We start from the raw sequence: 18123 nt of genomic DNA on the forward strand, positions 1-18123 counted from the left end.
CCTTTGAAAAGTAATAAACAACACTGGTTCTATATTTTACCTGTCAGCTTTTCTTTCAAACTATTTCTCGGGGTGGGGCGGCGGTGGAGATGGGGTGGAGTAATGGCTTCTGCAAATTTAACTTCCAGTTTCAAACTTACTGACCGACAGTGTCAAACCTGTGGTTGGAAATCTTACTCTCCATGCGTTCTTTTATTCTTCTCACTGGCATCAGATGAGATGGTACTGACATGTTGATTTTTTAAAAACTTGCTATAGTGATTCATCATTAAGCTCGTCAATAAAACTAACTACAGCTTGCAAGGTAGTAGTTTTCATGGTACGTTATACAAATTAATGTTTGTGGAAAGTTTGAAATTTTGGATAGACTACTTCATTTGTCTGTTCCTTTATTCTTGTGATTGTTCAACAAGAATGGCTGAAACAAGAGCTAGCAACTTTCTCGTTCAAAAATGATTTGAGCCATATGTAACTGCTATCTCGAATAGATGTCAAGCAGCTTGAACATTGGACAGAAGGTCAAAATATCATTTTTGTTTTCTTCTGTAAGCTCCTCCTGGGCTTTATTCAGGTGTTACTGTTTGGATTTCAGGGCTCCATTTTTCATTTACACCAACATTTTTATTAGGTAATGAGCTCTTCTAATATTACCTTACCTATTTGTATCTGACATTTGGACATGCACAGTTGCAAAATTAGAATTTACGAATATATTCAATTGTCACTGCTGTACTTAACTAAAAACCGCAATGTGCGAAAGCATTACTTTGAAGCACTGCACTATTTCAAGTGGCACAAGATAATTGGCATATGTGAGTAACAAATATATATTTTAAAAAAACTGACATAGTAACGCACAAAGTTACCATAATGTGTTCTGTAAACTGGCGAGGTCACAGCTAAACAATTGCGTGCTGGATTAATTCTCCCCAATGTAGAGTCTGCACTTGGTCATTTCCAGTATGACATGCTTTAAGATATGATAGCTCAACATAAATATTAATCTTTATGATCCAAAACTGTTCAGTATTCGATTATCCAATTGACAGTGCTTAATTCAAGATTAACGTTTAGGTATGCACTACTTTTTGAAAGGTTTAAAACTGTTCCTGTCTTGGCAGTTTTTTTCCCCCTGCCCACTTTGCAATCCCTTCTCCCTACCCCCTCCGTCCATCTCCAAAGGTTCTCTACCACAGTTGGTGCTGATGTGCTCTCAGATCCTAGCTCCAGCTGCAGACGTGACTTTCTCCTGATTGGTTGTCCCTATAATCAAATTTTCCTTGGCAATTTGGTCAATTTCAAAAGCCAAATTCGCCCTTTGCCCTCAAGTATTTTGAGTGTTGCAGTGGGCATTCATTCATGGGTAATTCTAGTTGTGTGGCCAGATGGGTTGCTACAGAATTCAACCGTGGATTGAGTCACTGGGGAAAACCTTGAAATTCCACTTTATAGATTTCACAGGGAAGCTAGCAGGAATTCAATAGAGATAATGGGAACTTGTGTTGGTCCCAAAAAGCGCTCAATGTAGTAAATTAGAAACCACCAACACTAAATCATTCTCGAAGGTTTAGTTTGACATGGCAAACTATGTACATTTCATCTGACAAAGTATATACCATAGTAACTGCAGCAGTTCTCATTGAAATTATTACAGCAATACTTTCTTTAGTCACTCTTGGGATCTGGGTGTCACTGGCTAACCAACATTTATTGTCCATTCCTTGTTACCCTTGAGGGTGCTGAATTACTGCCTTGAACTGCTACAGTCAAAGTAGTGCCCTTAGGGAGGGAATTCCAGGATTTTGACCCAGCAACAGATCATGTTTCAAAGTCAGTCAGGATGGTGAGTGGCTAGGGGTAGAACTTGCAGGTGGTGTTCCCGCATACCTGCTGCTTTTACCCTTCTAGATGGAATTGGTCATGTGTTTGGAAGGTGCTCTTTTAAGGTTTTTGAATTTCTGGCAGTGCCTCTTGTGGGTGGTACACAGTGCTGCTTCTGAATGTTAGTGTTGAAGCAGATGCTTGTGGATGTGGTGCCAGTCTTTCTCCTGGATAGTGTCAAGTTTCTTGTGTTGTTGGAGCTGCGTCCATCAAGTCAGGTGAGGAGTGTTCTATCACATTCCTAACGTGTGCGTTGTAGATGGTGGACTGGCTTTAGAGTCAGGAAGTCAATTACTTGTCACGAAAACCCTAGCTTCTGCCTTTTCTTTGAAGTCACTGTTTACATGGTAAGTCCTGTTGATTTTTTTTTGGTCACTAGTAAGTCCCATTCGAGTTTCTGGCTCATGATACTTTCAAATCTTTAACTTTCCAGATTTGCTACTTTTTGCTTCATGTTCTTTTTGCCATATGCCATTACAAAGATGCAACACTGTGTATAGATAATTTTATCTGTCATCTTATGACTCTTAATCAAATGAGATACTCGACCTAATCTGGATTTGAGTTAATGCCAGCTGTCTCTCCCATTTGGTTTTATCCACTAGAGAGTAGGTAAATTGCATATTTTGTTTTGTGCTCTTAATTAAACAAAGAAGGATTAACACAACTCCGTTTCACCTTCAAATTAAGTTGTAAATATGCATACAGAATTTTTCCACTGATTACAGATAATGTGGGACTTGATGTTCAGATTGGAAGTCGACTAGTAATCGGGGTTTGAGGTCAGCCTATTAGGAAGAGAGTTTCTCAAACTAATTTGAATGACACTGGAAGGTGTTGCTCATGTCATCAGTACACACTGAACATACTCTCTGATTAGGCCACGCTATTTGAACCAGTAAGGGATTGCCTGTTAATGATGGGTCATTGCTGAAAAAAGGCATTTTGTTCAAGCTTCTCCATGCACTCATCAGGACATTATGCAATTGGAGGGAAAACCAAGATCTACACTGAGAGGAAAGTGCTGAATGGCTGGGAAATGAAATGCTATTGATGGAGGCATCGTCATGGTGAATGCACCCTTTTAAGTTGGTTGATAGTTAACTGCCAAGCAAGTGAAATCAACTTGTGCTATATTTAGCAAATCTTATTTAAACCTGAAAATCTCAATGACACCCTGCTTGTTCTATTTTCTTTCATCTCAAGGATTCACCTCTACTCTATAGTGCCTTTCGGGTTTCCAAACTTCCTATTCCAAACTAAGATGTGCCACAGATTTTGGGAATTGACTGAGTGTCCTCAGTTTCCCAGTGTTTTTAAGAATTTGAACTCCTATTAAACTTTGGGGTCATTTTTACTACATTTACCAAGCAGATCTGACCATTTTAATTCCAGATGCACTTGGCCTTATTAGAAATGTTTGTTTGCTTGATGATAACTTGGGGGAATAGTCCTGATTGCAAGTGGCCTGTATGTTTCTTGTGTTCTGGAGGTTGGTCAATACCATATTTGCTGTCCATGTTTTGTGTTTTTTTTTTTTGCTTTACAATATCCAGTTGAACATATTTGGGATAAGATCCTTCAGAAGTTTATTTATGCACACAACAAGGGCTAACTAGTACTTGTAAGATGTGAATAATGCCATATGGTATTGGTTAATTTTGCATCAAGAATTAAATAACGAGAAGATGGGATTTGAATATGTTGATGAATATGCTTTTTCTTTGCATAATCCCCAGTCCCAAATTCTATATTACTTTGCAATTGTTTTCATGTATCCAGCCTTCCTCATGAACATGGATGAGCACACCTTTCATAAGCCTCTCTTTTGGGAGAGCTTTGTGCTTAAATATCATTATGGTCTTCAATTATCCGTTTGCTGTAGAAGATGGAACCACTGTGCAATACTTATTATTGTGACCGGTAGTCTCAAGAAAAAAAGGTTTGCGCCAGTTTTAGTAATGGTAATCTTTGGGTTGAATTGCGTTGTTCTGTGTTGGATACATGCATGAAACATTCTTAATGTTGGATGACCAAACAGTGGAAATTGATTAACTTTGGATTCAGACTTGGCCTTATTAGAAATGTTTTTGGTGGCATGCTAGCGTGGCATTTTGTGTACACCATCTGGCACAGACAGGCCTTGAATTCTGATTTGCCAACTTTGATTTCAGAGGGTGTTGAGTTGGATGCCTCCATTAACATGATTATTTTGATGCTTATAATACACTCTGCAAATTTGTTTTCTAGTTTAAGTTAAGCTGAGTACTTTTTATTCTCAATGTCTCATGATAGATGTGATATTTGTCAATCTTGTTATTTGGCTGAGGGGAAAATCTAAAGTTTAACATATTTTGCCTCAAAGTTAATGAGCAGTTGTAATTTATAGTCATACTGTGGTTTACATCTGTCATTCTGAATTTAAATCTGAATTAAATAGGAATAGATGAGTTATGGTCATGTTTCATCAGTCTCCTTGAGAGTAATTTTAAGTTTTGTGTTTGCTAATTGAACACTTTTTTTCCCCCTCTTTTAGATGTCACAATGTTACCTTGTGAGTTCTGTGAAGAACTGTTCCCCGAAGAGGAATTAATTATTCACCAGGTTTGTTTTTATCAGTGTCCATTCTCACAATCAGGAACGATACTATGAACCTGTAGTAAATCTAATTTCAAGTATTTCTGGTATTTTCTCCAGTGATGATTATCAAAACTAATGAAAAGTTAATGCTAAAAATGTTGTTCATCAGTATGTTTTATCCTATCTTACTTGATTGCTAGCATGGCATTTTTCCTTCATTTTGTATAGAATGTAGACTTTTTAATAGCAGTCTATGAAGGCAACTACCTATAACGTTTATCAGTTGACCACCAAGGTCAAGTAGTGAGCAATGGGGAGACATGTTTATTCCGTTATTTGAGAAGAATGTTACTTGAAAGTGAGAAGGGTCCCGACCCGAAACCTCAAGCTTTCCTGCTCCTCTGCTGCTTGGCTGCTGTGGTCATCCAGCTTCACACCGCGTTATTCCTTGAAAGTGAGGTAGTTTTGGTGAGTTTCATTGAACAAGGTTCAACTCAAGTTTGTCCTATTTAGTTCAGTTATTTTATAACTGCTTGATCAATGCAAGGAGAATACCATGACTGACTTCCGTCTCTCTTCCATCCTCTCCATGTTCTTTATTTTACACCACTTAGTTAAGTATGTAATGTTGCTATGACCTTGATTGTGATAGCATAGAACAAAGGGAAAAAAATATTGACACCTGTAACCAACGCCCCCAATCTGATTTCTTTTCATATGTGACCCGTTCAGTTATGTGCATGGATTTGAGCATGGAAGTAACTGTGTAGATCTGTCTCGTGCTTGGGAATTTTCAGGTAGGGCAGCTTGGCAAACGTTGCCTGTATGGGATTGAAAATGAGCAATTATGAATACAAATATAACTCTATTCATAAATTCAAAAAAATGTAGAAGATGCTGCTTTACCTGAAGAGGGGTAAAAATGTGAAAGGTCACAGAGCATGAAACAATTGAAGCAAGTCGCCTACATGTATTTAAGGGGGAACTAGATAAGTGGAGAACAGAAGAATCATTAGCAGTCACTCTAATAAATTTTGTCCACCTGAAATCCATGACCAGTGTCGCAGAATTTTCTGTCCTTGTATGGCTGATGACCCCAATCCAGAGCTGTATCTTTGACTGCAGAGAATTGGCAGGTGTTTTAAGGAAGTAGATTTGGTCCTTGAGATGGTTGGCATTTCTTTCTCCTGCCAAAGAATACTCTCAAAGAATTGTGCCCCTTCACACTGGAGATTGTTCCAAGTTCATTCCTGTGAATGAGGGAGTGTCCTGCATTGACATGTGTTGTATTTCTTGAGGGAAGCCTTCAGAAGTCAGGAAGATCCCTTGTGGAACAATACTTGGTCCCTCCGTTTTATCTGTGTGTTGTTCTGTAGCAACTGTCACAGATGACATCTTGCTTTCCCCTTTCATCACATGCTTTAACCCCTTTGCATCTTTGTCATAGTGTGTCGAATGGCTAATCTTGGGTAGGCTGTAAATTTGCTTTAGGTAAACATTGGGAAAATTTGAAATCACCGGCTTTAACCCTCATTGCAAAACTGCCCCATGACACTGATTCCATCCTTCTCCCTGGTTATTATCTCAAGTTAAAGTACACTTGTAACAGTATTTGCGCTCTCTTCAAATCTAAGATGTGACCTCTCCACAGATAACGCTTTGTTTGATTTTATGTTAAATCATCCACCTTCCTACTGGCAGAGAAGACCCTCGTGCATGGCTTTATCTCCACACTACAATGCCTTGCTGGCCAAACTTTCACTCTTCTTCACCTGGAAACTTTGTTTCCTTAATCCTTGACTGCAAGAAATGCTGTGCACTTACTCTCAGGCCAAAACTAACCTCGTGGTCTCCTAGTGCTTCTAATTTACGCTTTGTTGTGATCATGTTTAAATCTCTTCCCCCTGTTCTTACCTCGTTTCAACTAATATTTTCTGTCCTAAAACTACCATACAACAATCCTCCCTACCTCTATCTGATCTCTTGTGCTTTCTCCAATCTTTACTACATCACTGTCAGGCTTGTCTCAATTTGCCAAGGCTTCACAATTGCATTACCCCTCCAACTCCTTTTTCATTTAATGTTGCTTAAAATTAAAAACTTTGTCACCCTCCTAAATTCTTCTTTGGCTTGCTGACTGTATTACTTTGCATAATCAAACAATGCGTTTTGAGCCATTTTGCAATATTAAAGATGCTATATCAGTACAAGTTGTTTGTGTAATAATATAGATTAAGGATTGCCAGCAAGGTCAGACTTGAAGACTGGAAGTCAATGACTTAGTGATATTATCGTTAGATTATTAATCGAGAAACTTGGCCCACATTACTGGGACATGGCTTTGAATCCCGCCATGGCAGATAATGGAATTTGAATTCACTGAAGAATCTGGAATTAGCAGTCTAATGATAACCATAAAACAACTGTCGATTGCTGAAAAACCCTTCTGGTTGTCTAAGTCCTTTTAGGGAAGGAAATCTGTCATCTTTGCAATTTCTGCCCTACATATGACTTCGGAGCCACAGCAATGTGGTTTGTTAACTGCCTTCTGGGCAGTTAGGGATGGGCAATAAATACTGGCCTCGCTAGACATGCCCACAACCCACGAGTGAATAAATTTACAGAAAAATTCACGTTAGGTGTGTATTGCTTGAGATGGAAAGACAATGAATTTCACACAGGATCGTGTAAGCACTTTAGTCATTCTGCAGGCGATTTGGATAGGAACAACTACTTTAAAACAAAATCAGTTACAGTTGTGAGCAAATGAAGTCTGATTTGATAAACTTATACATTGACACTTGATTTTTTTGTTTCCTTTTTTTTTAGTGAAGCAGTTGATGTATCATTTTTGTTTTAAACAGACTGGCTGTAACCCAGTAAGTGCCTTTGCATCATTCAGTAAAAGTACCACACTTATACCACCACTACAAAGGGTCTCCGTTCCCAGGACAAATGATATTTTTTCTCATCGTCAGCGTGCGAATCCTGAATTATTTTCAGAAGACTACACACTGCCATCATTTAGCCCATTTGTGGGTTCCAGTGATGGAGACGTCATGATTCCGTGTGAGTTCTGTGGTATCGCATTAGAGGAAGATATGCTATATCATCATCAGGTAAAAAAATTATTTCACCAAAACTTCTTGCCCTGCACTACAGCTAATTAATATTGACTGAGTATTTGAGCTTCATTCGCCAGAAGCATGTACCTTTTGTGAGAAGAATCTTGTTTCCACGCGCACCATGTTTTTAATATTCTAGCCAGTAGTGTGCAAGGTTCTAATTCATCTGTTTAATAGGTTGCATGGTTTTGCCATCTAATTTGAAACCATTTTGTAATGTATCTCAAGTATATGTTCTATCATACAAGTGAATGTGATAGAATCAGATGGGGGATTGAATCATATCCTCCTGGGTTTTTTTCCTGGTATGGCATTTGTATCTTTGACTGTGGCAGTATTGAGAGATCGCAAGTACTCTCCCTCCTTGTCAGAAGTGCTCAAGTTCTTATTTCATAAACTTATGCTACCAGCCAGACCACTTCAACCTTGAATAGGTTCTGTCACTGGCAGCAACATAAATCCAAGTTAGTATCTCTTCTTCAGCTAGCGGCTCTGGTACAACATTCTATACTGCTTAAATCTGTGGTCGGGGTTTTGGATGGTGTGAATGAACCCATATTGAAGGCACACTTTTTTTTAGAACTAGCAGTTTTATTTTAAACCCGTAATCAGCCTAACTTAAAATCTGGAATATAAGCATGAATAAACCAAAACTTGACTTTCTGAGAAAGTGCTGTCTGCCTTTGATTATACATGAACATATTGCCAGTAACTTTTTTACTCCCCTCTGTTACCAGGATCAGTGTGATTTGCGACCACCAACAGCAAGACCACCTGACCAAGAAATCAATCAGCCTTTCTTAGTCACCAATACTGAGACAAGAGAACCTCCACAAGTGCCCACTCAGCGACAGAGACGCCAAGGTAAATGGAAAAGGTGCCAGTATGTTTTTCACATGGCGTGAGGGAGAGAATGTGCAAATGTTAGTCATTTGCTGCCTAGGCAGAAACATGAAAATAGTCCTTCTTTAAACAAGAACCTTCATGTTGGGAGTTAGTGGACTGATTGTTCAGCCCTCCCAATCCTACAGTGCTCTAACTTCTCTGAACTTTACAATATAATCCAATGCCAGGCAGGTACAACTTTTTACACTCCTTGCTTGTTTCCCAGCTCAGACAGTAATGTAATCATGTCTGTCCTTCTGTCAGAGCTGATATCAGTTAAATGTAAAAGCCATTTTATTTCAGTAGAGAATTACCAAACCAACCAATTCACAGCTACTGAATAATTGAGGCATCTATGAAATTTTAGTTTTGGTTTTTGTATGAGCTAACTTGAGCTTGGTGCCTATTTTAAATGTATGGGTGAATAAACCTTTTCTGAAGAATAGCTACTGATATCTACTCAACAATGTGTGGGGAAAATTGATCGTGGATGCTGTCTACAAAAATCTGGGCAAATTCAACACTGCCCACTACTGCCCTGTCAATCTACCATCTAGGTAATGGAGCCGGATCATTGGTAGTTGTATAAGACAACACTTGCTCAATAACCACTATCTCCTGTGCTTCATTTGGGTTCTGCCAGGACCATTCAGCACAGACTTCATGATACTTAGCCCAAGCATGGACAAAAGAACTATATTCTGGTGTTGGGGTGAGAGTGTTTGCCTTTAACATTGAGGCAGCATTTTACAGACTCTGGCATCAAGATGTTCTTACAAACCCAAAGCTAATGGGTGGGGTGGGAGAGGAGGAGATACTCACGCACTGGAGTCATGCCTAGCATACAAGGTGATTTGTGTCAGAGTTCCTCACTACATTCATTTCCAACTGCCTGCCTCTGGGTCTGTCTTCACATCAGAAGATTAGGAGCACTATTCCTGATTCAAAAAATACTGAAGCAGTCCACGTTGATATGCAGTCTTATGTGATAGGTGGCTAGTAACTTTTATAGCAGAAGTGCAAGGCAAAGATCATCTTCAGTTGTAGAGAGCCATAATTGTGACATTCAGTGGTTTTACCAGTACTGAATCCTACTTGTAGGATTATCATTTGACCAGGAACTGAACTGGACCAGCTAGATTAATACTGTGACTACAAGACCGATACAAGAAGCTGGGCATTTTGTGATGCACAACTCCCTCCTTGACTCTCAGAAACCTTTTTCATCTACAAGATACAACTTGAGTATGATGGAATATGTGCTACTTTTCTAGATGAGTACAGCTCCAACAACACTTGCAGCTTGACATGATTCAAGGCAAAAGAATGTGCATGAATGGTACCCATCTACCACTGTATCGTACAAAATGCTGTGCAATGAGTGGCCAAAGCTCTTTAACCACATCTTCCAAACCTGTGACCTCAGCCCCCTCCAAAGGATAAAGGCAACAGATGTCTGGAAATGCTTCCAGCTGCATGTTCCCCTTCAAGCTGCAATTTCCTGACTTGAAATTAATTGCAGTTCTTTTGTTGCCACTGGGTCAAAATCCTGAAACTACTTTCCTTACAGAACAGTTGATGTACCTTCAGCATATAGACTGCAGAAGTTAAAGATGGCTCATCAATACTACCGTTTTGAGGGCAGGTGGACAAGGGCAATAGATGCTGACTTGGCTAGTAACACTGATCCTGTGATTAACTTAAAACTGATTATGGCAGAGTGGATGGTTTCCATGTTGTGTTTATGTAAATTACTTGGAGCACATTGTGTTTGTGCTTACGGAGTTCTGAAACAAAAATGTTCTTTGTAAATTGATACTTTCCATGTTTTTCATGATTTATGTTCTGAATGCAGGAGATGTCAGGCCAAATTATTTTTCTCATCTGGATGATGTCCAGGCAAGACCAGCGATTCGACCTGCAGTTAGAACAAAGCCAGCAGGAGCTCCAGCGACGTTCAGACAGGGGATTGGTGCCCAGAAACCTCTAGCAAGTCAAGATACGGAGGCCAGCACCCTAAATACCAGAAGTGTAAAGCTTCCCAACAGAGAAACCTCTGAATTGAGGCGGCGGGCTCGGAAACCCCTGGAATCATCTGTGGGCTCAGTTCGTCCTATTGGAGATGTATTCCCAGAAGGCTACAAATCCAACTTTCCTCATGCACCCACTGCTAGATCCAGGTGAAAGTGTGTTCAACAATAGGGCCAAGTAAACAAGCATCTAGATCATTTTAAATATCATCCATTTTAAAAACCAAGTCTACTCACCTGTGGGATGCAAATAGATTTTTCTTCTTGGCATTTTGACTTCTAGAAACTGGTTGTAGGGATGATGGAAAAATGGGCTTTTCCATGATGGTTGACTGCCCTAAAAGCATTTCCCATTTTATGGAGTTGATATGGACCAAGAAAGCCAGGATTCTTGCTTCTAATCCCTGACCAGTGACCCCTCCCTCTGAAAATGCATATGGTGTTCAGGTGAGGACTGTATTGGGCTCTGTTATAGTGCCATCCAGCTTATTATTAATTGGCAAGACTCAGTTTGGACTTTGATCTCAATAGAAACTTGGATGTGATAGACTTTATATGCAGAGCATCCAATAAGTTATGCTCCACTGGTCAACACCTTCTGGAGAGCAGGGTTGAAAAGTAGAGGGGGATGTATGCCCTCTTGTTCGAAGTGTTCAAAGCTGCATTTTGTTTTGGCATCCCTCCTGTCCTGTGTCGCCACCTCATTCAAACTGTTCAGATGCTGGTTTGCTTATCCCTTTGGATTGTGGTTCTGTTTTATACTAAGTTTTGACATTATTTGGTGACTCTTCTGTTTCATTTGCTTTTGTACTGTTCTAGTGCATACACTGATTTGACATGATACCCTACACGATGTATTTCTCCTGTTGCGGTCTGAGTAGCTCAGTTGCTCACCACTTCATGTAAGAATTTTCCATGAAAAAGAACTATCTGTTTCCGTTTCTTTTCCAATGTTATATCACTGAACAACGAGTGCAAAGTTTGTGAAACCGGAGAAGCATTTGGAGTTTGGGAGAGGTTATTTCTAGTGCTGGTTCTTTATGGTTATCCTGACTGTATTTAGTGAACATCAAATGAAGAAATAATGCCTTCCATGGTAAAATAGCTTGCTGCCTCTTTCTGCCCAAGTTTGGCATGAAACTGAATTATTGGTCCTGTAGAATCATAATTATTGTATGGATAGGGAGAAAGTTTGATGCAGGAGAAAGAGAGCAATTCCCTTTTTACTTTTTAAAAAAAGTGCAGACTTCTGACTTGAGAATCATGTGACCTTTGTATTTGCTCCTGTCTTGAACAGCTATGAAGTTGTTTCTGTCTCAACTGCATCCATTTTAAAAGAAGCAACAGTGTCCCCAATGGTAATTATATTTATTGTAAACTGGGAATTCAGTCCTCCAGCATAAATAGATGTAGGAGTTTCTGACAATGTAGCTAAAGCACCTGTTCCCAATATCTATGTCAGACCAATGCCTTAAGTTCAAGCATGAGAATAAATTGTTTTACAGATTTCAACTTTCTTGTCAAATTTTCAGCATTCTGCCTGTCTGGGGAAATTCAGCTTGGTGCTGAATAGCCCAAAAGACTCCTCTTGTGGAAAAGTGTAAAGATTGTGTTGCTTGAATGTATTAAACACTTGTGCCTCCAGAGCTCTGGATTAAAATAGTCATTAATAGAGAAAATGGTGGCAAGACTGGGACAACTTGGGATCAGGCACTTTGTTTGTCATTCCTGAGTGGAAGTAAGAACCAGGAGAAGGAGTAGGCCGTACGGCTTGTTGAGCCTGCTCCACCATTTCCTGAGATCATCGTTGATCTTTGACCTTAATTCTTCTTTTCTACCAGATCTTGGATTCCTTAAAATTGTAAAAATCCGTGAGATTTTTAACAATGGAGTGTCTGCAGTCTCCTCTGGAGAATTCCAAAGATTTATGGTCTACTGATTGAAATGAGGAGATCTTTTATTTCCAGTATTAAATGATCAATCCCTTATCCTGAGACTGTGGTCTGATCAGTCAGGAGAAAGTGCCTCAGCATTATGGTCAGGTTCTGTCATGCTCTTTCTTTCAATAAGACTTATTTCTCCTTTTGCTAAACTGCAGGGATTCTACTTAGTCTCACCTCCGACTACTCTTCCAGTCCTAAATCAATCTAGTGAATCTGTTTGCTGTGTCTCTCTTTTTAAGATGAGTATACCATTCATCCATACCATTGGGAGAGGTTATTTCTAGTGCTGGTTCTTTATGGTTATCCTGACTGTATTTAGTGAACATCAAATGAAGAAATAATGCCTTCCATGGTAAAATAGCTTGCTGCCTCTTTCTGCCCAAGTTTGGCATGAAACTGAATTATTGGTCCTGTAGAATCATAATTATTGTATGGATAGGGAGAAAGTTTGATGCAGGAGAAAGCATGGAGGCATGGAGGCTCAGTCCTACCAAAGCCTTGTTATCTGTAATTGCACATCTGAAATGTAGTAGTACAATACTCAGGCTTGGTGCAAATCATTGCTTTCCCAAATGCCTACTGTTGGTGCAAGATTCCTTTCTGAAGGAGACCCAATTCCACTGGACCTCACTGAAGTTTCGATCCCTTTAAAAACAAAAATTATGTATACCAAAGTGAGTAACATGACATTTCATTCTGCTTTTCTTTCCACGGATGCAGAGTATCTCCAGCACTTTATTAATATTGCTTTGTAGTCTGTCTCATTGCCTACACATTAACCTGTCGACATCCCATCTCTTTATACCTTTTCCATAGCTGATATTTTCACTTTCTCTGAATCATCATTGAATTTGGATACTTTGCACTGTAATGACTTAGATGAAGAAACATGGATTGTAAATCAAGTTTTTTTCCAAGGGTTTTGAATGGAGATTTTTTGAAATCTAGTTCAACAGACCTGTTTTCTCTACAAACTACAAACACTAGAAACTCAAGCTTTCTCTATCTAACCATGACTTCTTGATTCATTACTTTTTTTTTCGCCAGATCTTTTCAGTTTGGCATATGTCCTGCTCTGTCAGTCTTGGATCTTTGCTTTTGGTGAGATTTCCAAGCAAAGATCAGTGTTCTGATTCTTTAGCTGGATGATCTGTATTACACATGACCTGTGTTTAGTAGGGCGGATTGTTCTTATTTTTGCTGGCTTTAAGTCTTGTGTTTTACTTTTCAGTCTGAGAACAGAAGGATCCAGGGTTTCCAGGAGCACAGTTCCTCCAATCTCAAGGAGCAGAATTCCAGGAATAAAGGTGAACTTTTAAGATCAAATTTGAGCAGGGGCTTGGGAAATATGATGTTTGATTTCAAGAAAGATGGTCATTTTAAAAAAAATTCTCCTATACATTTCCTGTTGAATGCAGTTTCTCTTATTTCCTGCTATGGAGATATTCTTGTTTTCCCCTCAACCCCCAAATGTTCCCAACCACTGTTGATATTCCTGCTTCGGTATTAACTACATGTTGATTCTTGTTTGTAAGACAAGGCTCAGTATTCCAGATGGACTAATGTGTATCAACTTTCTAGAAGCTGATCAGGGCTTTACCCAGAAGATTTCAGTATTATCTAAACACCAGTATGTTTTGTTTCTCTCCTAAAGTTGTCTAGCTTGGAGTGTCATTCCCTAGACACTGGTGGTACTTTGGATATGTGACTTGCAGCATTATATGTTGGGAAATAGTCAGACTTCAGGGAGCGTTGTAATCTCCATAGAAATAATGACAAATAATTCAAACCTCCAATGATCGATTATAAGGATCACATGCCATGGTTTCAAGTTTTGAGACTTTTTGTTTTTACTGTAACAGAACTAAAAGAAACCTTGATTCCACATTATTTTGATAAGCAATTTGTGTTCTTTTTTTCTAAAAAATTATGCCATCTACTTTTAAAATGGCCAAAATGCCCAATTATACTTTTTAACTCAGTCCCTCAGGTGGATACTTCGTTCTCTGGAATCCAGTCTAAAGCTATTCTCTGCTCCTGCTAACTTGCCTCCTTTTTTCCTCTCCTTCCCCTCCTTAACTTCTCCCCGGACTGACTCAATTCCCTGACGATCTCTTCCCTCTAATCAAAGCTGGCACAACTTACAGTCTCATTTACATGGTTATGTTTTAAATTCAAGAGCTTTCTCCATGGTGAACAATTTTGAGACCTGCTGCCTCTCTTTGCTCTGTCTCAGGCTTTTGAGGACTGATCTGTTTGAAGTGTCCATGCACTGGAGATATCTTAACTCCATTATATCTTGAAATTAAATAGACAATTTGAAGTGTGATCATTTGCAGGACCTCACATTCTGAACACTACGTTGTAAGACTATGAGATTAGTTGTTTACTTGGTCATCTCTAATCCCCCTGTTGTCCACAGATGTAAACCTCTTTTATGTTATTCCTGGGAAATACTCTTAATCAGGCCAGCCCAAGCTCTTGGGATCTGATCTGAATTAAGTCTAATGACCTGTAAAGCAGTGGCTGTGTCGAAGCAACAGTCTTTTCTTAAAAAAAAGAGTAATGATCATCTGGGACTGGAACCTTGATTCTCCACATTCATTAATGTGAAGACATATATTTTCTAGATAATTGTCAGACAACTGTGTACCAAAAGTGGCCAAGTACTTTTTTTGAGAATTGGGATAATTAATCCTTTGTCACTGTGTTTCTTGATTACTGCTTGTGATTCCCTGAAAATTGTTGCCAACCTACATATTTTAAACTTAGAAAAATTTTCTTTTCAAAGTCTGGTGCCTAGCCAAATAGGTGATGCTCCCTAAAATGAAATGATTCTCCATTATCTCTTGAGACCACAGAACAGTTGTCTAATTCATTCTCTTGTAGCTCCAGATGAGAAAAAGTAACAAGTGTCCCAGAAATCATACAGCAAGTAAGGATATACAAGCTCTGTATGCAGCTACTGACTGTTACATTCCTGTTGAAGCCACCAATTTAGGGCATAGTTGTTTTGGTCACTCTGTCTTTTGACAGATCCATGTTGAGTATGTGTAGTGAGGAGCTTGCTGATTCGCTTGTAAGCTCAAGTGTGAAACACTGCTGAGATGGTGATGGAACTTTTGGTTGGTAGAACTGTGGTATAGCATACTTCTGGAAAGTGGTGTTATGGTTGTAGGGAGAAAGTTTGTTTTTTTCTACTGCAAAGAACCCATGTGATTGTTAGAAACAATTTTGTTATTTTTTAATTTCAGCAGAATGTACCAAAAACAAGACCAGAAAATGATGAGAAAGAAGAGGAGTGATGAAATGGAACTAAACTACACTTGTGACCATGGTGTCCAACTCCTAAATTGTATCTAGTGCTAAAACTCAGGACTTCCTTTTTTATTTTCTATGCAAAAGAAATATTTGAGTGTGGTTTAAGTGGTAGTGTTTTTATTTCCTCTCAATTCTGTTTTCATTGTGGGGTTTAAAAAATATACTTAACAGGAGCTCACTTTTATAGATTTCTGCACTGCATAAGTAACTTAAAAGGCAACAGAAATTTTAATCTAGATATTTTGTGCACTTCATCTTAGTGATAACATGGAGACATTTGACTATACAGCTGATTGATAGTTTGAGTGGGGGAAAAACAGTTCATGTTGATACTCATTCCATTTTGGTGGGACCTGCATTGGAATTTGCAATCTTGAGCAGGTATCCCGAGGATATGATTTTACCTTGTGTGATCAATGCAAAGGATCTCACAATAGACAAGAACTACTAATAAGTTCCAAAGACTTAATGCGTCCCAAATGGAGAGTAGTGCCTATCCATCCCACTTAAAGGTGGGGTGTAGGTTACAGTCTGAAATTTCTTCCATGGCTCTTTTTTTTTTGTTTTTATAGCTTGCCGTTTTAAGTAAGAGTGTAACACTTTTTAATGCTGATAGTGATGATATTTACCTTGCACTTCACTGTTGTTTTTGTCAATTTCTTTCTCTTGTTGCTCTCTTACAGGAACTAATTTGACCTTTGCTAGTATCATGTTCCATTTCTCTCTCTCCCTCTCTCTCTGTCTTTCCCTCTGTCTCTCTGTCTCTCCCTCTGTCTCTCCCTCTGTCTCTCCCTCTGTCTCTCCCTCTGTCTCTCCCTCTGTCTCTCCCTCTGTCTCTCCCTCTCTCTCCCTCTGTCTCTCCCTCTCTCTCCCTCTGTCTCTCCCTCTCTCTCCCTCTGTCTCTCCCTCTCTCTCCCTCTGTCTCTCCCTCTCTCTCCCTCTGTCTCTCCCTCTCTCTCTCCCTCTCTCTCTCCCTCTGTCTCTCCCTCTGTCTCTCCCTCTGTCTCTCCCTCTCTCTCCCTCTGTCTCTCCCTCTCTCTCCCTCTGTCTCTCCCTCTCTCTCCCTCTGTCTCTCCCTCTCTCTCCCTCTGTCTCTCCCTCTCTCTCCCTCTGTCTCTCCCTCTCTCTCCCTCTGTCTCTCCCTCTGTCTCTCCCTCTCTCTCTCCCTCTCTCTCTCCCTCTGTCTCTCCCTCTGTCTCTCCCTCTGTCTCTCCCTCTGTCTCTCCCTCTGTCTCTCCCTCTGTCTCTCCCTCTGTCTCTCCCTCTGTCTCTCCCTCTGTCTCTCCCTCTGTCTCTCCCTCTGTCTCTCCCTCTGTCTCTCCCTCTGTCTCTCCCTCTGTCTCTCCCTCTGTCTCTCTCCCTCTGTCTCTCTCCCTCTGTCTCTCTCCCTCTGTCTCTCTCCCTCTGTCTCTCTCCCTCTGTCTCTCTCCCTCTGTCTCTCTCCCTCTCTCTCTCCCTCTCTCTCTCCCTCTCTCTCTCCCTCTCTCTCTCCCTCTCTCTCTCCCTCTCTCTCTCCCTCTCTCTCTCCCTCTCTCTCTCCCTCTCTCTCTCCCTCTCTCTCTCCCTCTCTCTCTCCCTCTGTCTCTCCCTCTCTCTCTCCCTCTCTCTCTCCCTCTGTCTCTCCCTCTCTCTCTCCCTCTCTCTCTCCCTCTCTCTCTCCCTCTCTCTCTCCCTCTCTCTCTCCCTGTCTCTCTCCCTGTCTCTCTCCCTCTCTCTCTCCCTCTCTCTCTCCCTGTCTCTCTCCCTGTCTCTCTCCCTGTCTCTCTCCCTGTCTCTCTCCCTGTCTCTCTCTCTGTCTCTCTCTCTGTCTCTCTCTCTGTCTCTCCCTCTCCCCCTCTCTCTGCCTGTGTCTCCTACTTCTGTTAGCTGTCTCTTGTGTATTCATTTTTCCTGTTTTGCTTAAATTACATCATGGAAGGTGCATTAACTGTTGTGGTCAGTGCAGAATTGGACAAGTAATTTTGTCTTTCAGGAAATTTTACATGTTGTAAAAGTTTTTTAAAATCTGCATTCTGGGCATTGCAGATCAATCCTAATTATGGCGAAGTAATGTTTTTAAGACAGTCGTGTGGAATCACGTCTGCTGCTCTAGACTATTTTTAACTACAAAAATTGTAGCAGCACTTCATTGGAAATGTACGTAATTTTTTATGATACATGGTTAATTTGGAAAAGCACTGGGTGAGCTAGAATTGTCATTCAGAACTACAGTCTTATTGGAAGAGATTGGAGGATTAAGATGCTTAATTGCAAAACCACTTGTAATTTCCCCTCTGTCCAATTTTGCCTCATTTAGAAGCTGATAGTGACTGTATTTATTAAATGTACTTCATACACCGTTAAGGATTTTAGAAACAT

At 40.0% G+C, this 18123-nt stretch overlaps 1 protein-coding gene across 3 annotated transcripts in view; it reads left to right on the forward strand.

Moving 5' to 3' along the window:
• LOC125464336 (TRAF-type zinc finger domain-containing protein 1-like) overlaps nucleotides 1-16721 on the forward strand; it is a 32869-nt gene extending 16148 nt beyond the window's left edge. For 2 of the 3 annotated variants that reach the window (XM_048556646.2, XM_048556647.2), the window contains exons 7-12: nucleotides 4418-4485; nucleotides 7326-7580; nucleotides 8324-8450; nucleotides 10327-10651; nucleotides 13676-13751; nucleotides 15699-16721. In XM_048556646.2, the coding sequence (XP_048412603.1) occupies nucleotides 4418-4485; nucleotides 7326-7580; nucleotides 8324-8450; nucleotides 10327-10651; nucleotides 13676-13751; nucleotides 15699-15749 (902 nt within the window). In that variant the 3' untranslated portion in view covers nucleotides 15750-16721. The remainder of the gene's footprint in view (nucleotides 1-4417; nucleotides 4486-7325; nucleotides 7581-8323; nucleotides 8451-10326; nucleotides 10652-13675; nucleotides 13752-15698) is intronic. The other variant, XM_048556648.2, reaches the window with a different exon arrangement.
• The last annotated feature ends 1402 nt before the right edge of the window (nucleotides 16722-18123 follow it).

Source organism: Stegostoma tigrinum, chromosome 26, assembly GCF_030684315.1.
Source record: "Stegostoma tigrinum isolate sSteTig4 chromosome 26, sSteTig4.hap1, whole genome shotgun sequence".
NCBI classification, from domain to species: domain Eukaryota; kingdom Metazoa; phylum Chordata; class Chondrichthyes; order Orectolobiformes; family Stegostomatidae; genus Stegostoma; species Stegostoma tigrinum.